Below are 27,165 nucleotides of genomic sequence, written 5' to 3'. Positions count from 1 at the left end.
TGATGGCTTTCGGATGTGTGTCCAAGTATGCTGGCAGCGTGAGGCCGAAAAACATTGAGAACCCGAGAACAAAGAGATTTCTGGAAGAGTTCAAATCAACCAGCTGCAGGTTTGATAGACCAACAGCTGTGATCATACCTGCGGATGAAAAAAAGAAAAAAGGATTGATGTGACCTCATCAACTCAACTGAGCTGAAAGAATTTGTCTTACCAAACAATGTGCAGAACATCCCTCCGAGGATTGGATCCGGCAGAGAGGCAAACAGAGCTGTGAACTTCCCAACCGATCCCAGGATGAACATGATCCCAGCTCCAAACTGCACCACCCGTCTGCTGCCCACCTGCACACAGGTCGACCTTCAGGCAAACATCGACACACACTGCAAAACGTCATCATGTTCTCTTTCCATGGACTAAACACCTGTCCAGGTCTGCAGAGTTCACTACCAACTGGGGGTGCACCGATTTATCGGCCAGCAGAGATCACTGATAGGCCGACTTTTACACACGGAGCCGATCTTATCCATCGTTCTTATCTAGCTTGGCAAACATCTAAGAATCAACCACTGTCCTCTTTTGCTCTCCAGTGAGAAAAATTTGACTGACAGACCGGCCCTCCAAGCCATGTCTGCACGTTTACAATTTATAACAGTGACCCACTGTTGCCAACTCAACAACTTTCTTGCTATATTGAGCAACATTTCAGACAAAAAAAAAAATTGGTATCGACCAAAATCGGAATTGGTAGGTTAAGCTTTTTAAAAATCAGTAATTGGAAACTGCAATTGGTTTACCCCTGCTACCAATGCTGCTCCGCTTGACTTTAAAACTCCTAAACCTTCTGACATTTTTAGAAGACTCTTTTATAAAGCTGCAGTATCATTTGAAATCAGCCTTTTGAACTTTCCGTCGTCTCTTCCGTCATTTTTGACCAGGACTAGAACATTTATCGTTATCCTAAGCCAGATAACTGTTTTAGCACAATAGAAAACCGTTTCCCCTTTTCATTAGCAACACCCAGATCGATTTCCACTTTAAAAACACATAGCTGCCTATGTTGGAATCACCACATAAAACTAGGATACTCCCTCTGGTGGTAACCAGAAACTACAAGACATGGTGACGTGATGCTAGCTGTCAATTGACACTAAATAAACAAAATGATTTTAAATAGCGCAGAACATTAAACCCTATGATCAATAATCCAGAACTAATAAATGAACCAGTAGGCCCAGGATGATTGCATCCAGCAATAGAACACCCAGTACCAGTTAATCCTGCACCAGTTAATCAGCAACCAGTAAAACGTGGAGTAAACTGAGTAGATATAAATAAAAAGGGTCTCATTCATCCAGGTGAAGATTTTCACCTTGGTGATTCCAAGGACTCCGATGTTGGGACTGGAGGAGGTCGATCCATTTCCTGTCCCTAACAGACCTGCAATGACGCAGCAGATTCCCTCAGTGAAGATCCCCCTGAAACAAGCAACGCGGAAAATCAACAACCCGAACAGGAAAGGGGCGGAGCCAGCCACCGACTTCCAGACTCACCTGTTGATAGCATGAACTGGTGGCGGCGCGGCGCCCGACAGACGGGCGCAGGCGTAGTAATCTCCAATGGACTCTACAATCCCCGCCATGGTGGCACTCAACATCCCCAACACGCCAGCAACAGTCACCACCGGCAACCCCCACTGACCTATAGCACATCACCATCATCATCAGCCCCGTGTCTTCATTACATCAGGGGCGTTTCCTTGGTGAATTCCTTACATGGATAAGGCATCCTGAACCAGGGAGCTGACGCCATGATGTCCCCACGAGCGTCGGTCCGTCCTTTGTGTCCATAGCGGTCCGGGTCGTTAGGGAGCAGGTCAGTTAAAGTCAGAATGTAACAAACGAGCCAGACCAGCATGATGGCGAGGATGATCTGAGACGAGATTCAGAGGATAATATCACTACATCACATCATTGCCGTCTTCACCGCCTCTGTGGGGTCTCATTTACAGGAAACATCTTGAAGATCTGGACTCTAGTGGACGTCAGTCCTTTTCTTCTGCTGTAAACAGGAACAGGAAGTGATGTTGTCCTCAGGTACTGGGCAAACAGCACAATCAGTAACATACATCTGTAGAGAGAAACAGACATGTCCGTCGAGGGTTACGCGTTTCAAACTGAGAAATGCTGACCGGTGGACAGATAAACAAGTTTCACAGACAGGTGGACAGGTGTCTTACAAAGCAGATAGGCCCCAGTGGGCCCCAGCTCTGTCTCCAGCAGTGGTGAACACGGACAGACCAATCAGGGAGACGGTTGGTGTGATGGTGAGTGGACCAATGTACTCCAATAGCAGACCAGGTAATCCAGACAAACCAATCACAACTTCCACCAGACTCGACATGATGATGGCTCCCTGAATCTGGAAACAAGCAAACAACAGGACATCTCTAGCATGCGCTCCTATGGAAAGCAGAAACATCACCGAATCTTTTAGACCCCGAAGAACAAATTTAATCTGACCCAGACGGGGAGATGCAGTCTGGCCAGGGGTCAGGAGGGCACTGAGGGGGTTAAGAGGTGACATACTACTCCACCAGGACTCTGTGCCATAAAATGGATCAGAACTACCTTACCATAAAGTTTTAAGCTAAACTGAAGTCTGACAAAATTGAATAATGTCTTCTAATGTCAATCCTGCAGCAGATCCTGACGACTTCTAACTCTGATCAACAGAAGAGAACCAGGCTCCAGTAGAGAGGCAGAGGTCCAGTTCTGGTCCAGCCCAGAGTTTGTCATGACCAAGTCTCCTTTAAGGACTTGTTGAAGTTGTCTGAAGAGACCAGAGTTTCGATGGGTTTTGTTTTGCTTCATAAAGTTCCTGATGCAGAGAGTCAAAAGTGAACTTGGCCTCAGTGTGGACCCTTAAAACGTGACTTTTATTGGTCCTGACCCACATCTCGATGCCTGACCACCCAGGTCAACATACCTCTCTGATCCGAGGGTGCCAGACATGGGAGGTGTTGAGGGGAAGACTCCAGTTCCCATAAATCACATCTGGAAATAAAACCCAGTAATGTCAGGGTCACCGTGTCCACTGACGGAAACGAAACATCAGAGCTCAGAAATGAAGCATCACCTTCACTGGGACACGCCCAGCGGTCCAGGCTGAGGATGGCCTGAGCAGGAATCAGGAAGGCAAAAGCACTGGCCTGAAACAAAGGAAGCCTGGAAGCACAGACTCACTTCAGTCTTAAGCTGCTCATATTCTCCTGAAGCTTCAGCAAATACCAACCTGACTCCAACGGTGGTCTGGATCAGTGTGGTGATTCCAACAGTGGTGAAAATGGTTCCGATCAGCTGACTCACAGTGTTCTGGTCTCGTCCGACACACATAGCTTCAGCCAGAAGGAACGGGACTGCCACAGTGCCGCTGAAACATGTCAGGTAATGCTGTGAACCAATGAGAAAAGAGTCACCCTTCAGTCTCAGCAGAAAGCTCAACGACCCAAATGGTGGCTCAGACCCGCCACCCAACCACAGGGTCTCCTGGGCAACACCACCAAATAAAACTGATTGGACATCAACTCAGGGGGAGGAAAACCTAAAACTCTTCAATGATGCACAACTTCACTGGTCATTTGGTTATTGCTGCTGAAAATAACTAGTAGTTATTCTAGGGAAAGCCGAGTCCAGCAGGATTCTGTCAGAACCTCCAGATTTACTGGAGAGGATTTAAATGGACTGAACATTTTTAGGCTGTTTGAAGAACATCTTTGCTTTGTGACAGATTCATCAAGAAAAAAAACGAAGTGAACCAAATCATCCATCATCATTCTGGCAGAACCATTCTGGAAGGAACTTAGTCCGATTCTCACCTGTAGTCCCAGCAGGATGCACAGGTACCATGGTGGGACGTCTTCAATGGTGTAAATCATGTCTAGTCCCGCCCTCTCTGCTCTGATTGGCTGGTTTATGGAAGAGTCGGGCTTGCTTGGCCTGCGGCCCCGTCCATCTTCCAGGTGATCCCGGCTCTGCTTGGACAGAGGAGCAGCAGTGTGACCCGGTTTTCAGGTTCAACAGATGGAGTTCAGGAACATTTAGTGAAAATAAGACGCTGACAGCAGAAAGAAACACTTCAGTTCTGAGAAAACAGATTTTTCTACATCAGTGGTGTTGAATCCACTCCTCAAGGTCCAGAGTTCTGTTCCAGGTCCAAAACACCGAGGCCAGATAATTAGGACAGTAGCAGCACTTAGCTTCTTTACTTTTAAACTCTTTAAAAGCAAATAGTTTTTTCCTGTCTGAGAAAATCGGGGAAGCTGAATGAACATAACTTTGCCTTTAACTTCACCCTGCAGGGTAAACATGTCAGTATGAACCCACTAGCTGGTTCTCCTCACCAGTACAAACCCAGCCTGAGAGGCAGTAGCCAATCAGCAGCCGGTCTCAGCTGAGACCGACAGCAGGTGATGGTGCTGCGACAAACAATCTACCTGTGTCCAACAGGAAACTGAAGAAAATAATTTTCTGTTCCTAACACGACTGATACAATTTATGTTTTTATTTGCCAATCAGAGATTGAACAATGTCTAGTCGCTGTTGATGTTCTGACCAGAGTTCTTCCGGCGTCCGCCTTGCTGCAAGAGCAGAAAATGGAAACAGACAGGGGGAGCTTCCCATTGGCGGCTTTCTGTGGCCGGCCAGAAAAGGCCAAAAATAAAAATATGGTCTGTGTGATAACAGAAACAAAAAGAAATGTCCAGAAACGACGAGAAGCAGCAAGAAACTGCCTGTGAAAGAACAGAAATGTCTGGATAAAACCGATAGCAAAGCAGGCATGTGCTGGTTCAAACTTCTGCAAAAGAGAAAAATTACTGAATTACTGATGTGTTTTTCTGTGGTGAACCATGGACTTTAGGTGGTTTGGAGATAACCTTTGACCCTTAGAGAAGCAACAGTTGCTGCTGAGTTTTTCCACCGTGGCATTGTGCCAACTACTCCTGATGCTGCAGAGCAGGAATCCGATGAGGACCTGCTGGTTAGCAGTTAGCCCTCAGCAGCTAGCCACCCACTCCTTGTTCTGACTCAACCTCTTCACAAGAAGCAGGAACGAGACGCTTGTCTGTTGTGAGTCACCGAACAGAAGTGATCGGTTCTCCTTGTGATTCCTGGTGTTTCCAAGTGATTCTGGCAGACTGAGGAACACAGTAACTGTGTAAATCATTTGCATGGCCTGTAAACTGCTGATTGTGTCATTGTGACCCAATTCAGAACACACAAACTTTGCTACCGCTTCCAGGAAGGCACACATGTTTCTGAGTAGGTATACAACACCTGCTGCACATGTTGTGTACCTGTGTGTCAGGTGCATTGACACCTGAAGCCGGATGGTTTGGAGGTTTCATTCATCACTGATTTAATAAGATTTCTTCACAGACACTGATTCTGGACAAGAGTGGTCATCTGATCATCTGGAAAGGCTGAAACAAAGTTTAACTCTGAGCCCTGAAAGCCTCACCTCAAGCTCTGAGAACTCACGCAACCTGGACCAGAATCAAAGCCGGGACCAGGACCAGAACCAGAACCAGAATTAGAACCATGAATGCCTTACCTTGGTGTCGTCCTCCATCTGAGCTGCAGTCGTCCGTCTGAAGGAACACCGAGCTTCAGGACAAAGTCCAGCAGATTATTAACAGATTATTAACCATCAGCACAGAAACCTTTACCCATCTCACACCTGAGCTCACCTGAGGGGCCAATCATTGGCCCCGAGGGCAGGAAGCTGAGAGCAGCACACCTTCATCACCAGCCGGTCTTGCTGTGAGGCCTGGAAAGAAGCTGTGCCTGAAACGGCTTCCTGTTGACCTCTGACCTTAGGGTTCTGTCATGGCCAGGTAGTCGGACCAGGAAACTCGTCAGGCAGAGGCGTCTTCCTCCTGGATCAGCATGACGAGGAAGAGCTGGATTCAGCTGGAGCTGGAATAGTGTGGAAACCGGTACAAGTAGCTTTCAGGTGGTTCTATACTGGTTCCGCTTCTGAGACGCCACAGCGGTGTGACATCACGCTGAAGGACAGGAAACCATCGCGCTGATGTCTCTCAGACAGCCTCTTCATACTCATCCTGGTGACGTTAATTAAGTTGATTTCTTTCTGTATCTAGGGTGAGTCTGAAACCTCGTGGACAGCAGGTAGGAAACATCATCAGGACGTGACCTCTGACCCCGGATCAATTACCCACCGACACAGGAAAATGTTTCACACATGCATTTTTATTGCATTTCCATCTGTAAACAATATTAAAACAATTTCCTGTCTGCATCATTTTTAACTCAAACAAAAAGAAGAAAAAGAAGAAAAAAAAATCAAACCTTCAAAAAGTCATCACGCAACCAGTTAAAAAACCAGTTCAAACCAGTTCCCACTGGTTCAATCACAGGATGCTTATTTAAACTAGTTTAGAACATTTTCGACGGTGTGGAAACCAGTTGAGACCAGGTCAGGCCAGTATTAACCAGTTCAACATACTTCAGTCCAGTTCAAAATAGTTTATACAAGGTTTAACAAGGTCAGGTTAACCAGTTCTGACCATGTCAGGCACATTTGATCTACTTCTCACCAGTTCTGCAGATTGTTTACTGGTTCAGCAAAACTCTGTGGAACCAGTTCCAACTGATTTAACGTATTTCAGACCATTAATACCCAGTTCAGACCAGTTTAAACCAATTTAAACATGTTTTAACCCAATCAGATCAGATTAAACTACATAGCAGTTTTAATCAGATAATATTGAAATAAATTCAGACATTGAAACCATTTCAGACCAAACCAGTTTAAATATCCACTCTGACCGATTACATTTATTAGTTCCCCCTGAAATACTTTGACTGGACCAGGAACTGGGCAGATCTGACAAGTCACTGGGAGAATCAGCTGCTAGAGAACCTGTTCACCAGCGCTTTGCCTCCAGAGAAGGAGCTGGAGGACAGAAACCTGACCGGACTGGATCAGAACGGACCGGATTCAACCATACCAGAGAAAAGGAACGGAATAGGCACAAGCAAACTGGACCAAGGGAACCATCGCGAGACTGAAATGAGATGAAAACAACAAGTAGAACCGGATTGCAAGGATGAGGACATGAATGAGGAAGAAACTCTCTGGTCACGTGACCTCAAGCGTCCAATCAGAACCAGACACTGAGAGGAACAGGATCAGGCAGTTTCCCTGTTCAGCAGAGCTTTCCGTATCATTCCGGGGAATGAGGGAAGGTCCTGCCAAACTGATTCCCAGACTGGTTCCCAGTACATCACAGATGTTGTTGACTTCAACCCAACCCCAGCATCCGACGTCTTCTTCTCTGCTGATGTTCTGCAGCTCATTTCTGAGTAGGAAGTCCCTCAGCCACAGCAGGAAGCCCCTCAGCCGCAGCAGGAAGTCCCTCAGCCGCAACAGGAAGTCCCACAGCCGCAACAGGAAATCCCTCAGCCGCTGCAGGAAGTACCTCAGCTGCAGCAGGAAGTCCCTTAGCCACAGCAGGAAGTCCAACAGCCGCAACAAGAAGGAAACGTCTGGCTGTTTCCGACCGCTGTTGTCCATGCCGGGTCCATGTTTGGCCCCAGCGCCTCCAGAGTGTCACTAAACCTCTGGTATTTCACGCAGAGAGATTTCCAGGTCACGTTAACCCGATCAATAAAGATGAGAATCACATCTGGTCCGACATTTTGATCACTTGTATCCGATTCAAAACCAAACAAAAACTTGTCACTTTTTCACGTTTGCCTGAAAATGGATCAGAATGGATCGTTTTTTTTCTGACCTGTGCAGCAGAGCCGCCGCTCGGCCGGCCCACCGCTTCACCTGGAGCCACTCCCAAGGTGAGGGGTCGGGGGCGGAGCCTCACCTGCTGGTTCCAACTGAAGATGGCGTCTGCAGGTGAGGAAACTCTCCGTCAGGGGCCGAGCCGAGTTGATCAACTGATCAAGTTCTGATTGAAGGACGCAAGAACCTATAACCTGTACCTAGTATCCATGAAAACACAGCAGTAAGATCAATACATTGATTTTTCTTCATAAATATAAACTCTGCCTTAAATATTGATTATTGATGTCCATGTGTGTTCAGACCCCGCCCCCTGCGTGAAGCCGGCCTCCAGCGTCAGCAGCTCTTCAGCGGCGCGCTGCAGAGACACAGAAAGGCTGTTTACACTTTATCCACATCATCAATTCATTGATTATTGGCTTGGTCTGAACTAGGTGCTTCCTAAAGGCAAAGCTGCTCTCCATCTTGTGCTCAGGTCACACAATAAACTCCCCCCACTGACACAGGTGTGAGCTTCGCTGCTGTTTCAGATCATCAACTCATCTCAGACAAAAACAACCTGACTAAAAGCTGAAAGTTTTTACATCATAATTTCATCCTTGAAGGAAAAACTCGGACCTGAGTTTCGGTTAACCAGTCTGACCTCCGCAAACCCAGAGTCACAGAATCTGCCTGACAACAGAAAGTAGGCCACAAGATTTCCAGAAGATCCGCAAAACCTGCAAAGCACATGAAAGCTAACCGCTAACAGCTAACCTCAAACAGATAAACTGCATCGCTGAGGAACAAAATTGATCATCTGTTACTGGAATTGACAAAATATGGAAAACCCTCCAGTGTCTGAAGTAAAGCCCCACTGGTTTACTTGACTTACTCTTGCAAAAATGACTTACTCTTGCAAAAGAGTAAGTCAGAGTTAAGTGGGGTCAGAGTTCACCCAGTGACGGCAGAAACTCGTCCCCATTGGAAACACTTGATAGGACCAGTTACTGCGTTCAGGTTGTGAATACTTTTCCACACAGGAAACCTGCTCATTCCTCAGGTTGATGCCAAAACGTGTTGATGATCTGAAACCCTTCCGGAAGGGGCGTGAATACTTTCTACAGACTGATTCAGCCAGTGCCTGCTGGGACTCTCCCGCTCTGAAGCCGCTCCGCAGACCAGTTTACCAAACATCTGTTTGCAGGTGAGAAAGTCTGAGGCGTGCCCATGAGCAAGGCACCGGCAGTCAAACAGAGGGGAACGTAACGGCGCCCACGGAAGTAATGGCGCCCGCGGAAATGATGACGCCCACGATGGTTAAAGAGCAGTTGGACAGTTTATTAACAGATTCAAACAGAAAGACATGTACACTGGTCAGAGTCTCTGATCTGCAAACAGACGGTAAAAAGAGTCCGACAGTCACAGCAGAGAGAAGATCCACCTTCATCATCCTCTTCTGGCTAACAGTCAGTGTGTCCTACCTGTCCCACTTGTCCCGGGTCCATGAACTCAGGCTCAGGGCTCCAAACACAGAAGGAGTGAGACATCCAAACGTCTCTGAACATAAACCAGGAGGATCCAAGACCTACATCGGACAATCTGATTGGCTAAAACTACTTCCTGTTTACTGGAACTCACCTTACTGGGAACCAGTTGGGAGCCAGATTATAGCCAGTTTACCAATGAACTGAACTGACTATTTGAGCCAATCAAACGCAGCTGCGATGATGTAAGCACACTAGGGACCGGAGTGTGCGACTCCCGACCATGTTCTGGACCCCAGCCTCAGTTTGGACCACACTCAATTTCACAGTTAAATGTCTAAACAGAACTTCAAAATAAAGTACAAATATTTTCAGTCAAACTCAACAGGAAGTGATGTCAGTGTGTCAGCATTTCAAGCCCCAATAAGACCTGAAGGGGGTGAAAGAGAGTCATCGAAAGATACAAAAATAAAACTGTCAGCCATTTTGATCGATGACCTCACCATTACGGAGCCTGATGAGAGGTTAGTGTTTACAACAAGTCAGGTAGGAGTGATGTCATCATGATGTCAGCCTGGTGAGCCAATCATCGCTCTGAATCTCCAGATAAATAATGACATCAGCAGGCTGAAATGCTGCCACCTGATCAGGTGGAAGTTTAAGCACCCCCCCTGCCCTCTGAGGCTCCTCCCCTCCTCTCCACACAGGAAACAGTCTTTATTAGTCTGGGTTGGCTCCTCCCAGTGAATGAAAGAGGTGGGGCCAGTGTAATAGGGGCGGGGCCTATGCTACGTCTCGAACTGCGTGAGCAGCGCACGGACCTCGGGCGTCAGCTGCTTGGCGGCGCTAGCGGCCTCAGCAATGGCGCGGCGGTACGGCCCCTTCCTCTTCTTGTCAAAGCGCGACTGGAACGTCTCGAGGAAAGGCGAGAGCTGCGCCAGCGGCAGGAAGGAAGTGGTGGGCGAGCCGAACCAGGAGACCCGCGCCTCCTGCCGCACCGCCAGCCCCGTGTCGCCGCGGCGCGCCACCGTGATGCCCAGCACGCGTGCCGGCCACCAGGGGAAGCCGTAGATCTTGGCCCAGACGATGTCGCCGACGCACACGGTGCGGCCATCTGGTAGCAGACACTTGGATACGGACTTGGAGAAGACGGACGACGAAGACGAAGAGGAGGAGGACGTGGACGACTTCCTGCGGCGCTTCGGGTCGCCGTCCTCCTCGTCCTCGCCCGCCAGCGGGGTGCACAGAGGAACGAAAGAGGAGGGTGGGGCTGGGAGAGGGGCAGAGGAAGAGGAGGGCGGGTCCCCGGGGGGCGGGAGGTCAAAGGTCTCTGTGGAGCTGCACTCTGAGTGGGAGGAGTCTAGGGAGCAGGAGGACGGCAGGGGAGGCTCCGCCTCCTGCCAGCCAGCTCCTTCCTGCGCCTCTCCGTCACTCGTTTCAATGGCGACAGCAGCCGGGGGCGGGGTGGGAGGAGCTGGCGGCGAGGGGGTGGGGCTTGCAGCGGGTCGGGGCGACGCCTCAGAGGCGGAGCTCGGCGCCGGGTCATCGGTACGATACCTTTGAGGTTTGAGGCGCATTCTGGGTGGCAGCGGTGCAGGGACGGTGGCACCGCCCGGGTTCTGCAAGCGTCGGGTGAAGTGGACCTTCTGGCCGTGGTTCTGCAGCGCCGCGGCCCGGGTCACAGCCTTGCCACAGTCCTGGTTCTGCTCTTTGGGCCGGCGGTGCGGAGTCAACTTCTGGAGGACCTTGCGGGCGTCGGGCCGTTCTGGTGCCGGGGTCAAAACCTTCTTAGAGTTCAGTTGCATGCGCATCCGGCCGGATGCTGCCGTCGAGGAAGAGGACGAGTCCACACCTCTCAGGACGCGACGTGAGGACTGCGACCCCTGTATCCCTGACGACCGCTTGTCGGCACTGCGCCCCGACTGGTCGTCCATCTTCAGACGCTTCAACTCTGAGGACATGGGAGCATCCGCTGGCCGGCGCCGTCGCGTCGCCTCCTCCCCCCGTCGCGCCTCCCGATGGCCGCCTGATGTCACCACACCTTTGCACTTGTCACAGAGCACCTGGCGGGGACGGAGCTTGATGGCGTTCATGATGGAGGTGGGCTCCTCGCTGCGGTAGCGCCGCTTCGGCCTCTTGATTTTGCGAGGCGGCGGCTGAGGTAAGGCCTGCTGGTAGGTGTCCCTGATGAACAGGGGCGGTGGGTACGGCGCCCCCTCCTGGAACAGCGGCGGTGGCTTGGGGCCGCATGGCTGGGGGGCGGCTGCCTCGTCCAGCTCGGTACGCGGCCCGTCGCTAGCGGCGGCTGTCTGCTGAGTCACCGCGGGACGGCAGCGGTCGTCTCGTCTGGGAAACACGGTGACAGGAATCCCGAAAGGTCCGAACCTACAGAGACAGGGCGGTACTGTTAGAACCAGAACAACGGCTGGTATCAGAACATCTGATCAATAGAATCGACCGGATCAGAACCAGGTCAGAGCCCCCTCTCAACTGACACAGATAGCAACACCACGCTTTGGAGAGTCTGAATGGTTCTGGCTCAGCTCACTTCCAATCCGGTTGTTTTTGTGCCAGAACTTCTGAACCAAACCTGCTGAGTCATCAGCTGGTCTGAAGGGTCAACCCTAACCCAACGACAATTCCTGCAGCGCTGGATCAGAAGAACCCAACTAGAACCACCCAGGTCGGGGGAAATTGGGTGAAATCATGTTGACATTTGTTTTTCAATACTTCATTTTTATCTAGTGGCTCTTTAATTGTATTGTCTGTATGAATGGGCCAAATAATTTCTTTCATGATCAATGAACTACCTACCAAACTTTTCTGACCCACACATACATGGCCGACCTCAACCAGTCTCTCCTCAACCAAGCTGGTTGAGCTGGGAGACCAACCTCTCCCAGTCCAGTCCTCAAGGGCTACATAATACAACTTTTAGATGCATCTCTGCTCAAACACACCTGGATCAAATGACCTGATTGTTCCCAGCCTATCGCACAGCTGAATGAACGCTGCTGAGGAAATTCAGACATTTTGGAGCAGAGATCCATCTAGAAGTTGCAGGATGGTAGCCCTTGAGGTCTGGACTGGGAGACCCCTGCTGTAGAGGTTCTGCCTCTGGCGCACAAAAACATCCATCGTGCCCCAAAACTCAGCCGGACACCATGTTGATTTGATGGTGAAGACAATTTGAAAGTTCTGAGGACAATTGACGAAGGTTCTGGAACTTTGAACCCATGTAGAAACCAGAACCAAAACAATGCTGGCGATCTGACTCTTCAGAACCAGCTCCGTCAGAGGAGGCGAGAACTGCTGGAAAAACACCAGAGAAGAAGCAGGTCTTCCACAGAAGAATGGATGGATCCAGTCAGAAACCATCAGAACTTATCAGGGCCAACCACTAACCGGGTCGGTTCTGACCACTGACCTTAAACCCACATGGCATCAGAAGTTCTGTTCTGACCCATTTGGGTTTTGGTCACAACAGTACGAAACATGCAGTGGGTGTTGTGGGTGTGATCGGTACCTTTTGGACACGTCCATCAGAACCCCAGAGAAGACCTGCTCCCCCAGCCGGAACGACACCACCAGCGCGTCATCGATCACGTGCTCCAGGCTAACTCGGACCTCGGTACCAGGATTCAGGTCCAGCACAGAACTCGGTTCCGACCCAGAGCTATCCTCGACCTTCGGTCTCGCTGAGCTCTTACAGAACCCGTTTGCAGGTTCTGAGTTCTCATTCAAAACTGAATCCTCCGTAGGTCCAGGTACCAACTCCTCCTGCTCCAGAATCGTGTAGCACCGGTCCAGTTCTGTGGTCTCGGTAGGTTCTGCCGGTTCGGCCAGAGATAATCCGGCCTCAGAGACCGGAGCGGGGTCCGGGACCGAGTGCAGAAAAACTGCGGGGGGTTGCGGGTCCAGAGGAATGGTTTGATAGGTACTGGTACTGTCTGAGTTCGGCAGTCCGGGAAAGACTCTCTCAGAACCGCTGCAGTCCACCGGGAGGTTCGAAAGGCCTGTGGTCGCGGTTTGGTCCGGGTGGACGCCGCTCCGGTTCAACACATCCTCTGTGGTCCCGCTCCGGTCCAGCTGATCCTCTATGGTTCTGTCTGTCGCGGGTAAAACCGGTCCCGCCCCGGGGTTCTGCTCCGGACCAACATGGCGGCTCTCCCTGGATTCTCCGTTATCTGGGTTCCCGCCTGGACTGGATTCTGGGTCGTCGCTGGGTTCCGCCGGAATCTCGTGATGTGCGGGGCTGTACGGTCCGGGTTCCGGCGGACTCTCGGACCGTGTTGTGGTCGGAACCGCAGCTCCTGGCTCCGCAGCCACGGCCGCCATTTTGTTCCGTTGATCTACTGAGTGGCGATGAAGGCCCGCCCTCCTGCTCCACGGCCTCTTGGCTAGAGCTGCTCTGATTGGTCCGATGTCCTGTCAGTTAATGACAGCGGGGCAGAGCGACGTCTGTGATTGGCTGATTCAGCAAGACTCTGTGACTTCGCATCGTTTGTCAGCCGGCGAAACAGGTGGCGCATCCTGTGGTCGGAGCTTCTCTCTACGAAACCCGCCGGCTCTCCGGCGGGAATATCCGTTAGGATCCAGAAGCAGGGTCACGTGACTGATGTGAGCCACAATCTCTTAAATAAATGATTAAAGAACTCCAGGCTAATCATAAATCTGTATCTCATTTGTATATTAAAATATTCCACTTTATTAGTTGTTATTGATGCAATCAGGCTGGATACATCTGAGCAGAGATGTTGTGGCTCCTCCCTCACTGCTGCCACCATCCACATATTCTCTGTTCTCCAGCCAGAGATGTTCTCCCATCCTCATCGTTTATCTGCTTCACTGTTTCTCAATAATGGAGGAGTCACTGATGTATCACCTCGCCCTCATAGAAAGTCAGTGCTTCCTCTGACAGCATCTGACTTCTCAAAGCTTTGGTTGTAGAAGATGTTTGCTCGCACTAATCCAGGTTCTGGAAAGAGGTTTTATTCCTGTTATGTGGAAGTTATTTTTCTGCTGCCACTTGATGAAGTCAGTAAATGTCTGGTTTTCTCACCATCGTAACCTGAACTTGATATAACGTGACGTTACCAGGGTTAACTTCAATCTGTTTGATGCGTTTTGGTACTCCTGTACATTGGACGGGTTAGTTTGTCTTTCGGGGTGAATTGCTATTGGAAACTGGCTCTAGGTAGATGGAGAATTTGTTTGAGAAAACAAGCTCCTCCCACACCACTCAATGTCACTTCCAGCTGGGCCGTCAACCAGCAAACTGTAGGGGAATGAACCCTGAATGGATCAAAACACAGATGATGACTGAACAGAACCTGAACCGGGTCACTGCAGCTCAGTTTAAAACAAAGCTTAGGGTCTGAAGTCTTTATTGTAATCTTAGACAGTAAGTGGACAGTTCTCTTCACATGGACCAGAACCTGATGAAAAAACAGATTTATTAATTCTGCTGATGCCTTTCAGTGTCACAACGTAGCCCTTTGAGATCTCAAGATGTAATGGGTATTTTAAAAAATATATTATTATTATTATTATTATAGTACAAAAAAGAACACGACAAAACAACTGAAAAGCAGAACAGCGAAGGGGAATGGGCCAGAGCTAGAATAATCCCGAGGAATAAAAGTAGAGCACAGAAAAATCTGAAGTCAATTCAAAAACATGGAGACAAACGGGAGACAAGGACTAACATGGTGCTGCAGGTCACACACCCTCCAGCAGGGGGAGCAGTTTGGTCTCCCTTCTAGTAGTTTAATGGGAGACAAAAGAAACACAGCAGGTGATCATCCAGTGTTTTGCTCTGTCTGAGGACAATGTTTTCATGGTGATGCTGAGGCTGGAGAGCAACTGTCATTGAAGCTATGAAGGTGTCTGCACCTGATGCATGGTGATCTGTGTGGGTAATAGGCCACGCCCCTTTGGATCCATGATCCCTGCTGAATGTTCTTAAAGCACACATGACCTGTGAACCATGTGAAACAGAAACAGATCAGACTCAGTTCATCAATATGTTTATTGACGGCAGCCAATAAGTGCTTCGGACAGTAATCAGTGATCAATAATCAGTGTCTTCAGTCAATCTATTAATATATCGACTCTAGACATTAAACTCCATTCATCATCTGGTCAGCTCATGTTCTTCTCATCTCTAAACAATCACCTGCTTATTGATTATAGATAAAAATTTTACTGTTAAAATTGTCCACGTGTCTAATTGGTCTGCTGTGATTGGTCCAGACCATGTGATGTGGCATCCTGTGATTGATTAGAGAGCATTGAGGCCACTCCCCTCTTTCTCATTCAGTTCTTTTAAGGCCACGCCTTCCTTTGTGACCACGCCCCAGTCATCATCAGCCACGCCCTCTCTCACGTGGGAGCCACGGCTTCCTCCAGACCTTGATACACAGAATAATTAATGATTCCAATCAGGTTATTTATTAGAGGACAGAACTGATCAGTGAGCTCCAGGGTCATGGAGGAGAAGCGCTCTGGAAGCTCTTCATCAAAACCTCCCAGAACCCAGAAGAAAGAACCACAGAACCATGATCGCAGGGGTCAAGATACCGGGTCTAACCTCAGGATCCCACAGTGGGATCTATACCTCAGCAGGTTTTGAGTTGTTCTGTTTGCGTTGTTTCATCAGGACCAGCTGAGGTGCAGCTCTCTGTTTTGGGATTCGGGTCAGAATCCGAAGAGTTCTGGAGCCGCAGCAGACAGCTCACCTGTTTTTCTCCACATCCTCTATGGTGTCGGGCAGCGGCTTGTTGAGCGTCTCCGGCAGGAAGCAGGCGAAACCGCTGGCCACCACTGCAGCGCCCCCATAGACCATACTGGGTAGTGCAGGAAACACCTGGCAAGGTGAAGAACAGCTCTCGGTTGCTACGGTGATGATGTGATGCGTTTAAGCAGGGAGGTCAAAAAATTTGACATTAACCTCGCTCTAATTGAATCGTTATGATCAATAATTCATCAATACCAGATGTTAAGTTTCCTAACAGCTGGAAACTGTTTGTAACTGGTCAAAACCGAACCATGTTTACATCTCAACTGGACCTGAAGCTAAATAAATACTTCCATGTCCAAGCGGACCAGCGACTGTTCAGCCATAAAATGTACCAGAAAGTTCTGATTTTGGTTCCCGTCGGGCTCACCTCGTCCAGGATCAGAACTGCAGGCGCCGCCATGCTGCCAATCCTCGCCATCGTGGAGACGAAGCCCATCCCTGTCTGCCTGGAAGTACAGCACGACATGTACTATTGACCCGGTGAGAGGTTCTGATGAGGACTCACCTGATGACAGTGGGGTAGAGCTCTCCGGTGTACAGATAGACAGTGGTGAAGGAGGCCGATGTGAAGGCTTTACCCAGACAGGCTAGGGTGGTTCTGATGCTCTGCATGTCTGCAGAATAGAGACCAGACCCAGATCAGGACAACAGACCGGGTTAAAACCAGAACCACGCATCACAAAATAATCAGCGATTTAGGGTCATATTAGAACCAGAACCTCTGTACCTGTGGGGACAAAGATGTTGGCAAAGATGATGACAGCCGACAGGAAGAGGCACGACACCTGGGTGGCCCGCCTGCCCAGGTAACTGAGCATGCCCAGAGCCAAGAACTTTGCAGGAATATCTACGGCTCCAAAGATGATCTGCATCAGGTAAATACTTACCTGGAACAGCCCACAGCCAATCAGAACCCAGTTCACTCCAGAAACAAGGAAGACAGGTGAGCAGAAATCAGAGAACTCACCCCAAACTTCTGTAGGTCCATCGCCAAACCATAGTAGGCAAAACTGGTGGAGAACCTGCAGACAGGTACACAGGTAAACACCCAGACAGGTTGAGATTGTAATAGAAAATTTAGTTTTTAGCTTTATTTCATCTTTGATGGAACTGATGATACTATTTTCACATTTATTTACTGATTATATCTGCTGTGTTTTTATATTTTTGCGAGATGCGTTTTTCCATTAAATAAGTTTCCAAATAAGGTTTAGATGTTTCCACATCTGTGATAGTTTAAGAGACATGAAGACATCTTGGGCAAAATCTTTAACCTGGCAATTACCCTTGTTTGACCCTGCACTCATGAATGACTGACAAAGAAAAATTAGCGGTTTCTCCTGAAATCCTTATCGGTTCTCCAAAAGATGGGGACGATGAGGTGGGGATAACCATTGTCTCTGTGGTCCATGTGGCAACAGAGCAGACTTTGGATGGGTATTTTCCTTGCTGTGACTATATAACAATGTTCAGTGAGATGGGTCTTTGAACGCTTTTCCTTCGAATGAAGAAACTTAAAGACAACAAACTGGTTAAAGCAGGTGAATCTCTCACCAGACGGCTGACAGACAAATGGAGATGCGTCTTATCCTTCTGGTCTTCAGCAGATCGAAGGCTGTAAACGTTGAACGGCTCGACTCAATCTCTTTACTCATGTGGGAGTGAAGTACCTGTGGAAACATGGTGCCAAAGTCAGGTTTTCATTGGTCAGATACACTTGTACATGCAGTCAGAGGTTACCTCTAAGGTCAGTTTGTTGATGGCCTCTGGTCTCCTATTGATCCGAGCGACTCTGTGGAGACCCTTTAAGGCTTCCTCAGACCGACGGTTCAGCACCAGCCAACGAGCTGACTCTGCATACCACCTGACCAATCACAGCACAGGCATTCAATCACCTGACCAATCACAGGACAGACCCTTGAATAATCATGGGAAGGTACAGTGGACTCCCTTTTCCCTTCCTTCCCCCTCCTTCCTACACCCATGTTTGTTTTTTTTTCTGGATGGAACGAAACTCCAAATTATTTTTGCACATTTCTGAATAGATCAAATCTAAAACACTCTAACTTCAGCTATAGAAGCTGAGCTCTCTGTGCTATGGGACACACTATTGGCTGGTGTTTCCAGATCAGCCATTCCAGGGGTGGCTCTCATTTTCCTTGGCATTGATTTCCCCGTAGAGCGGCCATAAGGCAGAGTGTTGCTGTTAGCATCTATGTTAGCGTGGGGATGAGCACTCCAGAGCGGTCTGGGTCTCGGCCTGTTTTTCTCCGTTCTGGTGTTGGAAGAATCTGTCTCAACTCCATCCTGGTTGCGAAGGTACATTTGGTGTATGGACTATTAAGAGAAGTAGCTAGGAGCGTTTTTACTCGTGGTCTTGAGTATCTACAGGATTTATCACTTGGTGGGCGCCTGTGATCCCTAACCCCCATGAATCCCAGGGCTTCACTGTGCCCGGGCTTCACTGACCAGCTGCAGGCGAAGAACAGGAACTGAGGCGCGCAGGCAGCCAGCTGGAGCTTCCTCCAGTCTCTCAGCCAATAGGCAAGGCCTGCCAAGATCATCTGACCAAAGGTGAAGAAGAAGGAGGTGAGAGTTCCCACTACTGTCCGTGTTTTGGTCGGGATCCACTCCACCTCTGAGGAGACACAGGAAGGAAGACGGTCAGTAGACGAGCACAGATAGCGCCGCTGTTCTACTTTATCCAACCGTAAACAAAGAATGTTAATATTTCTGACAATAATTAGATTTCTCCAGTAATCTAACATTTAAAAAGGGGGCAGCTCGGAAATGATTGAAAATATGTTTTCATTCTCTCAATGAAGAAGAAGAAGAGCTCTTCAGAAAAAGCTTTCACATAAAACATTTTGATGCCCCCTGTTGGGGAAATGTGTTGTTACAGCTCCAAGCTCTATAGCTAACTTATTGAGCAGACAAACAGGTAACCAGTTAGGTGACATGTAAACAGGGAAATGTGTACTGAGTGAGACTCCGTTGAGGATGATTCCAGACATGGCCATCCCACTCAAAAACCTGAAGATGCAATAGGCGGTGTATGAAGGAGAGAGGGCGGAGCTAGAGCCAAGCACAGCCAGCTGTAGATATGACCATATAAGGACAGACTTTCTGCCAAACCTGAGAGACAAGGAGTGCGTTAAGAAAGACCAATGGCTGATAGAAATGACATGAATTCAGACTTAGTATTTAGAACATGTCTGATGGTTCCCCCAGCCCTGATTGCTCAGGTGAAACTCTGACCGGGTGAGTCTCACCTGTCCGACAGGCCACCAAACACAATGGCGCCGGTTAAAACGCCACCCATATAGATGGTCTGAATCATCTGCTTCAGAGGACGCAGAGAGCACACCAGGTCCCACTGAGACAGACGGGTGGAGAAATAAAGTCAGGTTGGTGCATTAGAAGCTCTGAAACATGAAGAAATTTATCATCGTAAAGTGAATTAATGTGATCAATGTTGTTAGAAATTTGGTCATTAATGTTACTGTTATTAACAATGATTCTAATGTTGGTATTAATGTTATTAATTAGAGCTGGGCCACTCAGAGTGGCAGCCTGTTGGAGTAGCTTTGAACTTTCATTGACATTTTTTTCTTTTTCAAACTTTCATTCTTGCCTTTCTGCAGTGAAACCTGAAATAATACCACAGCTGGAGCCAGAAATCCCAGAGGAGTCAAAAGGGAAGCGTCATCTGGATGGAGTTATTGTCTTACTGCAGGATCCAGTTTGGCTTCAGTCGTAACATTTTGACAGATGGTCTCAGATTCTCCTCTTCCTCCCTCTGACAGACGATGGAGTCCATGATGGATGTGAGCTGGTCAGGTTCTGCTTACCTATTTGAGGAAGTAGACAAGCAAATTTCAGGAACCCCTGAAATTTGCTTATTGCCATAGAGACGGAGACGCCATCATACACCTGCCCCACCCCCCTGTAACCTGGACACAGCTTCAGATCTGAGGATTAGGTTATCTGATTTCTCCATTTGCCATGAACGAAAGGACAAGGTCACGGATACAAGCAGCTGAAATGGTGTCTGGGCTCTCCTTTAGAGAGAGAAGCTCAGTCATCCAGGAGGGGCTCAGAGCAGAGCCTCCGCTCCTTCACATTGATGGAGCCAATTGAGGTGGATGCACATCTGGTGAGGATGGAGACTCCCTGGTGAGGAGTACAGGTCCTACTGGGAAGAGACCCAGGGGAATGGCTAAGGAATATAAAAACCTTGGTGTTCTTCTGGATAGATTGGAGATGCAGTTCTCTAGAAGAAGAACAGAGCGACCGGAGGAAGACAAGATACTTCAAGATTTGGATCGAACATCAGTCTGTTGGTGAGAATGCCATCAGAACCTGAACTAGGGACTTGAATAGATGACGATGCAAAGAAGGATTTTTCATAAAACCAAGTGAATTCTGGCCAACCCTGACATCCTCTTCTTCAGAGTGTCTTCAGTCAGAGGCTTCTTCAGATTTGCTGTAACACAGACTGTTACAGGAGATCTGTCCTGCCAACAGCCGTCACAACCTACAACAACATTTAATTTCCTTTTGGGATTAATAAAGTACTTGAATTTGAATTTAATGATATTATTAATGTTATCATCAATGTTATTAATGCTATTAATGCAGTTAGGAATGTTATTAATGCTATTAATGTTGTTATCAATGTTGTCATTCAGATGCAGGCTAAATCCAAACCAATCATCTCCTGCTTTCCATCAGCCAATCACAGCTGTTACCTCGGAGACGGTGGTGGCTGAGAACTCTGATTGATCAAAGCTCCATCCATCCACACATCCTTCGGTCTGCAGCTCGCTGGCATTCAGAGAAATGTTCAGGCTCAACAAGTGCCACTGCGGCTCCACGTACCTGAGTTAGCACAGGAAGTGATGTCAGAGATGTCACCCCAAAGGAGAACAAAGGGCAGAAACCAGTTCACCTCCTGCAGCGGTCGAGTCTATTTCCTGATGGATCTGGAGGGATGAAGACCTTCAGCAGCTGCTGCTCGTCCACCTGAAGTAGCCAATCAGAGCTCCGCATTAGAACAGCCAATCAGAGATCTGCATTAAAACAGCCAGACTGCATCATCTCTCAATGACTCATTAGTGCTCCAATGTTTTATGCAGGTAAAAAATTAAGATTGTGTAAACATAAGCAAATTTTTCCTGCTGTGGAAATACGCAGCAGCCACACAAACGTTTTCAGTCAACGATGATGAAACTGAACCTCATTCAGCCCTGATATACGAAAACATTCGAAGCAATAATTGATCTTCCATCCACTCCGGAGGATTCTCTGCTGAGTTTGAAGAAACATTTTCATTTGATTTGATCATTTCTTTTGGATTTTTTCTGCTAGGTTTTGTAAGGTGATCCTGTGGAAAGACATCTCCTGATTGGCTGAGCGGCTCTTCCAGAACCTGGAGGAGAGACAGTTACCTGGTACGTGCGCATTAGGTCATCCAGGCTCTCATTGGTCGCTGGTTTGCAGTGATGGACCGGGATTCCTGAGACGAAGTTGTTGAGCAGGTTCTGACTCGCCGTCATCAGACCAGGTACACTGATTAGGATCACATGGATCCACTGGTACCTGCCAAAGCCGCCCACCTCACCATGGCAGCCAGACAAAAGGAAAGTTACTCATCAGGTGACAGGAGCGCCACAGAGGATGACAGCGGACTCACCTGGTCGAGCAGGTCGGTGAAGCCCATCCCAGCGACGTGACGCGGACTGTCCGGAGCGGCCAGGACACGTCAGTGTCTGAACTGCAGATCCGTCACAGCAAAACTCATCAACCACCCAAAGCCTACCCGCTAACATCTCAGACCGTCCAAAACCCCACTCCACCCCGTCTCCCCGGGACCCGAAAACCTGAAAGATCTGAACAGTCTGGGGAAATTCCTGAAGGATTACAGAAAAAGAAAAGAGGATTTTCTAGTTGTACTTACCTTCTGGAGGCTGCTGGGGGACTGGAGAACGGAGCAGAGTGGAGCAGCAGAGGACAACTGCAGGACGTAAATGATTGGACAAGAAAACAGGACTGATTCCAACACTGGTTGATGCTAACTGCCTCAGATCAATGAGTCTCCAGAAGGTTAACCTTTGACCCTATGGCTAGCATCACAAGTCCACCTGCTGCCCTGACCTGGGTCGGTCCAGAATACCCTTTCCCGCACCCCCACCTCCGTCTGTTTCACTGACCCGGCTCCTTGCTGGGCTCCTCTCGGTCCAGCTGAGTCCCAGACAACAAACATCCCAGCAGGTCAGCCGAGCCTCGCAGCATCTGCGGTCAGTCACATAGTTTGTCACATAGAGCCGCTCAGCCAATCAGGAGGCAGCAGAGGAGACACGATGAAGCTGCTGGAAGCTCAGCGTGGGCCTCATGCGTAAGAGTTCACAGTTTGAGTTTTCATGCGTCCCTCACAAGGCCTGGAGGGAATCCTGAAACATTCAGCTGCATGAACCCGCATGAGGACGTGCTGCGTTCCTCCATTCATCCTGATCTGCATGAAGCAGAGCTGCAGGTGCCTCATGGACCACCCTGGTTCCGCCCACAAATACATAAATATACACAAAGCTCCAGTCCCAGTAACCATGGTAACAACCCCTGCTTTCCAACGTTAAAAAAAGACGTCCTTCTCACAGGTTCTCCTTGCAAAACATAAAAAAAGGGTTTGGGTCTCCATCTGCAGGCCGCTCCAGCCACAGCCTGCAGATGTTAGGGTTAGCCCTACCATCTGAGAATATGATCAGTTCATGGTAGCTTCTCTGCCAGGTCCTGGGTTCGATTCCGAGACTTGGCCCGGGTCTCAGTTTGCATGGTGAATTCTCTCTGGGTACTCCAGCTTCCTCCCACAGGAGGAAGCAGAGGTCTCTAAATTCTCCTCAGGTGATTGTACATCCTGTCTGTCTCTGTGATGAACTGATGACCTTTCCAGACACACATGAGAGCATCACAACCACAATATAAACGTGTTCTGTTCATAAAGATCGCTGACACCCAGGAACCGGACAGTAACATGAGGTCCAACTTAGGGAACCTGATGGACCGACAGATGACCTCCGGTCCGCTCCAGCCTGGGTTAGGTCATACCTCACCTGAAGTTCTTTCTCTACCACGCCCACCTCACCTTTACGTTCCTCCAAACTTCTCCTAAGCTGAACCGAGACAAATTTAACAAAACTCTGCTGCTCTCACTCCCCCTCACCCTATGTAGTGCAGTGAAGCAGTTCCATCCTTAAGGTGACGTAACGTGAGGCGAGACGCTCTGTTGACCCAGAAAGAACCTGACGGTGCTCCTGATGGCTGGGTCTTTAGATCTTTAGTCTGTTCCTGTCTCAGGTCAAAGTCCCATCCTGGCTCAAGTTCTCCACCAAAATTCACATTTCTGGAAAATTCCCCATCACCTTCCTGACAGAAGGTAAATGGGGCTCTCACCTCACTGGTGAGAAAATGTTCTGAAACTGGATCAGTCACATCTTTGATACCAGATTGTAGCAGGTCAGATGGAGATGCTGTGCCCTCTCTCCTCCATGATGTGTTCAACTAGCTCAGCTCGGTCCAGTTCAGATCTGCTTCCATTACCACCCTCCCTGACAGACTGGCGTGCTAACTAGAAGATCTGGTAAGCCCCTGCTCCACCTGCTGATTAAGGTGAGTCAGAGTGGGCCCCACAACTCTTCAGAGAGCTGGAGGTCTGGGGCCCATAGAGGGACCAGGTGGTGTGAGGACAACTGCTCTGTCTGGGTTCTGGTCAGATTTGGTGAGTCAGGCTGACTGAGCTTTTTGTAGATCTTTAACCCGGTACTGGTGAAAGTTTAAATCCAGGTCCAGTCAGGAGGTTCCAGGGGGAAGTCTCACCCAGTTATCTTAGCAACGGTAATTTGTTAATGCTTTAGGTTACAGCACAGGACCAGAACTGATGGACCGACCGACTTTGGACAAATGTTCATCAGAGCGCTGACTGGAGAGCTTCACATTTCCATGACAAACAGAAAATACAAGTTTAGTAAACACAAAAGGCAAAAAAAAAAAAAGTTCAGATTTCTAAGATCTATCCGCGTCTTAATCAGAGCCGGGTTCTGAACTGCGCCGACTCCATCCAGAACCAAAACCAATAACAGACTCAGAGCAGTTTGGTTCCAATTTCATTTATTTACAGAATCTAGAAAGTGATGTGTTCAATGTCTCCTTAGCATGTAGGAAACGGGAACACTTCCAGTGTTTAAGAGCCATTAAAAAAACCAGAAGCATAAATACACGCACACACATACACACACACTGAGGTGCTTTCACAGAAAAAATTAAAGTTTACAAAGTCGCAATGGGGGACATCATAATGAGCTGCTGTCCAATCAGAAGCCTTGATGTTGACGTTCTGTGAGGTGATTGGAGGAGCTTCACAGCATGCTGAGAAACTCCCTGACCTGCAGGACAAATGAATGTCATGTGACCAGACTTTCATAATTAAAGCCGTGCTCGACTTTCAAAATAAAAGCTCCACCAGACTTTCGGTATAAAAGCACCTTATCGACGATGTCTTCCTGTTTGATCCGATCGTTCTGAAAGTCTTCGTTCACGTCCAGAACCAGAACAGGAAGTTCACTGAGGTACTCAAAGTCCAGCCTGCACGCACAGAAAAATGATTTCATCCCACTGACCCTCAACGCAGCAGCAGCTGTCTGAGCGTGCTCAGTTACCTGAGGTTCCTGTCGTAGAGCCACGCCTCGTGTTTGAAGTGCAGCTGCTCCAGATACTCCAGAGGGATTCCCTGCTCCTCCTGCCGGCCGCGGTGCAGCAGGCGCTGCATGCAGCGCTGCAACACACAGAGGACCGGCCAGGTGACCGACCCGGTCTCAGAACCGGGCCGGTCACGTGGCGGGGGAGGAGAGGGAGAGGTCGTTTACCTGCGGGGGGGCTCTCAAATAGATGATGGCGTCCAGGGCGATGTCAGGCTCAAACTGGTTCAGCAACCAGGTGTGCCAGTCCTGGTAGACGCTCCACTCCGTGTCCAGCAAGTTGCCGGTCTCAAACAGGTTGGACGCAAAGACGTACCTGAGACAGGTGGACAGGGAAATGGGTTTCAGTCAGAATCTCGGGCAGAGCCAGAACCCTGACCTGAACCCGACAGGTGCTGCCGTGACGATGACCTTTTGCACTCGGCCACAGAAACACAACAGTTTGATTCGTCTAGTTTGACTAGAAAATCCAGATTGGGTTCCGGAGGAACCGAACCCGGCCGGAGGAATTCTGGTTTTGGTCTGGTACCTGTCTGAGTAGATGGAGCGCTCGTAGAACTGAACCGGGTTCTCCGCCTGCTGCAGCTTGGCTGATGGAGGCTGAAGCTGAGACCGGACTCTGCTGAGGCAGGCGTAGCTCTGCACAGGTGAGACGCAGGTCAGTCACAGGTGAGACGCAGGTCAGTCACAGGTGAGACGCAGGTCAGTCACAGGTGAGACGCAGGTCAGTCACAGGTGAGACGTGGCGCCGCCTCAGGGAGCGGAGTCTGCTGCACTTACCTGGAAGGTGTAGGCCCAGCGGCTCGGCTTGTCGTACAGCATCTGCAGGAGGTTCCCGCCGCACTTCTGGGAGGAGCTCAGCTCCTGGACAGAGGTCAAAGGTCAGGTTCTCTAGCTGATCAGTTCGGAGAAATTTTCAGCCTTCATATTTTCAAAATAACAAAACTTCAACGTGACTTTCTGTTTTTCAGCTGCACTTTTTTCCCGCTGCTTCATATTGTTTGATCCTTTGAACCCATTAATGAATTTATGATTGACTAACTTTCTTCATAACTTCTCCGTAGAACCAACAGCATGAAACGAATCAAACATCACAAAGAGTCCATCCTGGTCTCTGCAGATCTACAACAGGAAGCCCCTCCCACTCTGGACCGGCCTCTGACCGGCTGCCTCGGCTGCTCACCTGGTAGACGTCGTCGCCGTCGCTTTGAACGTTGCACCACTTCCCAATCGGTTCTGGGATCACCTCCCAGTCTGAGGAAGAGGCCTGGAGGAGGCGGACGAAGGTGGATTTACCTGCAGCTGCACACACACACACACACACACACACAAACCTAATCAGCACTGATCCATCAGCTTATCAGCACGCACTGAACCAAAACCCATCAATCAGCTCCTCTCCTCATGAACCCAACAAACATAAATCCAGCTGGCAGTTCAGCTGCTGACCACAAGGAGTGAAGCAGCTAAATGCTTCACTCCTTGAGGTCAAAGTGCCTTATAATTCATAGTCTCTGGAGCTGTAGGTCTTAAATGTTGACACAACATGTGGCCCGGACCCTCCACCAGCGGCTGGTCCGCTGTGTTCCTGCCACGTGCTTCGGTTCTGGCGGGTTGGACGGGCTCTGGTTGGCTCAGGTTCTGTTCTGGAGTCCAGAGGTTCCGAGGCAGAACTCACCGATGTTTCCCTCGATGGAGATCTTCTTGTGTCTGCGGGAGCCGGAGAGCGGGGAGCCGGTCGGAGCTCCGCGGAGCCTCTTCGGAGGAGTCGCCATGTCTGACCGGAGACTTCTGCAGGGTTTCTTCAGGCTGCGGATGTTTACCTGTCCAGCTGGTCTTTCTCCGAGCGCGCGCTGAAACAGTAAAAAACCGCGCGACTCACTTTACGGATTAAATTCCGCGCTCGCAGAGTTCTGCTTCCGGGGCGGGGCTTCTGCTTGTTCTTCTTGGCTTTATTGGTGGCTGGCAACCAAATTAAGGTGCCCTTACCGCCACCTACCGGACCGGAGTGTGGTCTTAAATGATTTTCAGAGGGAATTTAACGATACTTGTTCTTCTTTCACAGAGCCACCGGGCACATGAAGGGTTTTAGAGTTTTAAGAGTTTGTTTTGTAAACCATATCTGATCAGGGAGACCTACAATATAACAAGCTGCTTATGTTTATTTATTTTTAAGTATTTGAAAATAATAAAAAAATCTTCTTTTTAATTTTATCAAACTAGATCTGAATGAATGAAATAAATATGAAAATAATTTCCACCTGTTGTCTATTCCATTTGCACAACAGCAGGTGATATTGATTTTCAATCAGTGTTGCTTTCTAAGTGG

General features: G+C 49.0%; 4 protein-coding genes across 5 annotated transcripts in view; all 4 read right to left on the bottom strand.

Moving 5' to 3' along the window:
- Positions 1 to 5,675, bottom strand: part of slc23a1 (solute carrier family 23 member 1) — a 6,575-nt gene extending 900 nt beyond the window's left edge. The window contains exons 1-12 of the mRNA XM_055046646.1: positions 5,611 to 5,675; positions 3,875 to 4,030; positions 3,292 to 3,449; positions 3,136 to 3,224; positions 2,986 to 3,053; positions 2,237 to 2,418; positions 2,007 to 2,127; positions 1,773 to 1,929; positions 1,551 to 1,698; positions 1,370 to 1,475; positions 212 to 341; positions 1 to 138 (exon numbers count right to left, since the gene is read on the bottom strand). The exon at positions 1 to 138 is cut by the window's left edge and continues 6 nt beyond it. Of these exons, the coding sequence (XP_054902621.1) occupies positions 1 to 138; positions 212 to 341; positions 1,370 to 1,475; positions 1,551 to 1,698; positions 1,773 to 1,929; positions 2,007 to 2,127; positions 2,237 to 2,418; positions 2,986 to 3,053; positions 3,136 to 3,224; positions 3,292 to 3,449; positions 3,875 to 4,030; positions 5,611 to 5,628 (1,471 nt within the window). The 5' untranslated portion in view covers positions 5,629 to 5,675. The remainder of the gene's footprint in view (positions 139 to 211; positions 342 to 1,369; positions 1,476 to 1,550; positions 1,699 to 1,772; positions 1,930 to 2,006; positions 2,128 to 2,236; positions 2,419 to 2,985; positions 3,054 to 3,135; positions 3,225 to 3,291; positions 3,450 to 3,874; positions 4,031 to 5,610) is intronic.
- A 3,442-nt stretch (positions 5,676 to 9,117) lies between these two features.
- On the bottom strand, positions 9,118 to 13,646 carry pwwp2a (PWWP domain containing 2A). Its single transcript, XM_055046645.1, has 2 exons — positions 12,811 to 13,646; positions 9,118 to 11,669 (listed from the first exon to the last, which is right to left on the bottom strand). The coding sequence occupies exons 1-2, from the start codon at positions 13,620 to 13,622 to the stop codon at positions 10,073 to 10,075; spliced, it is 2,409 nt and encodes an 802-aa protein (XP_054902620.1). The 5' UTR covers positions 13,623 to 13,646; the 3' UTR covers positions 9,118 to 10,072.
- Positions 13,647 to 15,297: 1,651 nt separating this feature from the next.
- oatx (organic anion transporter X) lies at positions 15,298 to 22,147 on the bottom strand. 2 transcript variants are annotated; one of them, XM_055046889.1, is made up of 16 exons: positions 22,046 to 22,147; positions 21,782 to 21,862; positions 21,537 to 21,704; positions 21,038 to 21,111; positions 20,838 to 20,967; positions 19,359 to 19,462; positions 19,067 to 19,221; positions 18,556 to 18,724; positions 17,827 to 17,950; positions 17,641 to 17,756; positions 17,054 to 17,108; positions 16,814 to 16,973; positions 16,592 to 16,700; positions 16,454 to 16,532; positions 16,025 to 16,152; positions 15,298 to 15,697 (listed from the first exon to the last, which is right to left on the bottom strand). In XM_055046889.1, exons 2-16 carry the CDS (start codon positions 21,806 to 21,808, stop codon positions 15,568 to 15,570), a joined length of 1,728 nt encoding a protein of 575 aa, XP_054902864.1. In that variant the 5' UTR covers positions 21,809 to 21,862; positions 22,046 to 22,147; the 3' UTR covers positions 15,298 to 15,567. The 2 variants fall into 2 exon arrangements, with proteins under 2 accessions (XP_054902864.1, XP_054902865.1); XM_055046890.1 differs by lacking the exons at positions 15,298 to 15,697; positions 22,046 to 22,147 and having other exon boundaries at positions 16,041 to 16,152; positions 16,454 to 16,528; positions 21,782 to 22,020.
- Positions 22,148 to 24,238: 2,091 nt separating this feature from the next.
- LOC129370753 (deoxycytidine kinase 2-like) lies at positions 24,239 to 26,798 on the bottom strand. The gene is made up of 8 exons (XM_055046932.1): positions 26,515 to 26,798; positions 26,020 to 26,138; positions 25,617 to 25,700; positions 25,366 to 25,475; positions 25,005 to 25,152; positions 24,798 to 24,913; positions 24,624 to 24,723; positions 24,239 to 24,524 (listed from the first exon to the last, which is right to left on the bottom strand). The coding sequence occupies exons 1-8, from the start codon at positions 26,609 to 26,611 to the stop codon at positions 24,498 to 24,500; spliced, it is 801 nt and encodes a 266-aa protein (XP_054902907.1). The 5' UTR covers positions 26,612 to 26,798; the 3' UTR covers positions 24,239 to 24,497.
- Between the last annotated feature and the right edge of the window lie 367 nt (positions 26,799 to 27,165).

This window comes from Poeciliopsis prolifica, unplaced genomic scaffold (genome assembly GCF_027474105.1).
Source record: "Poeciliopsis prolifica strain line A6 unplaced genomic scaffold, Auburn_PproV2 SCAFFOLD024, whole genome shotgun sequence".
NCBI classification, from domain to species: domain Eukaryota; kingdom Metazoa; phylum Chordata; class Actinopteri; order Cyprinodontiformes; family Poeciliidae; genus Poeciliopsis; species Poeciliopsis prolifica.
This window is presented reverse-complemented; position numbering and strand designations above follow the sequence as displayed.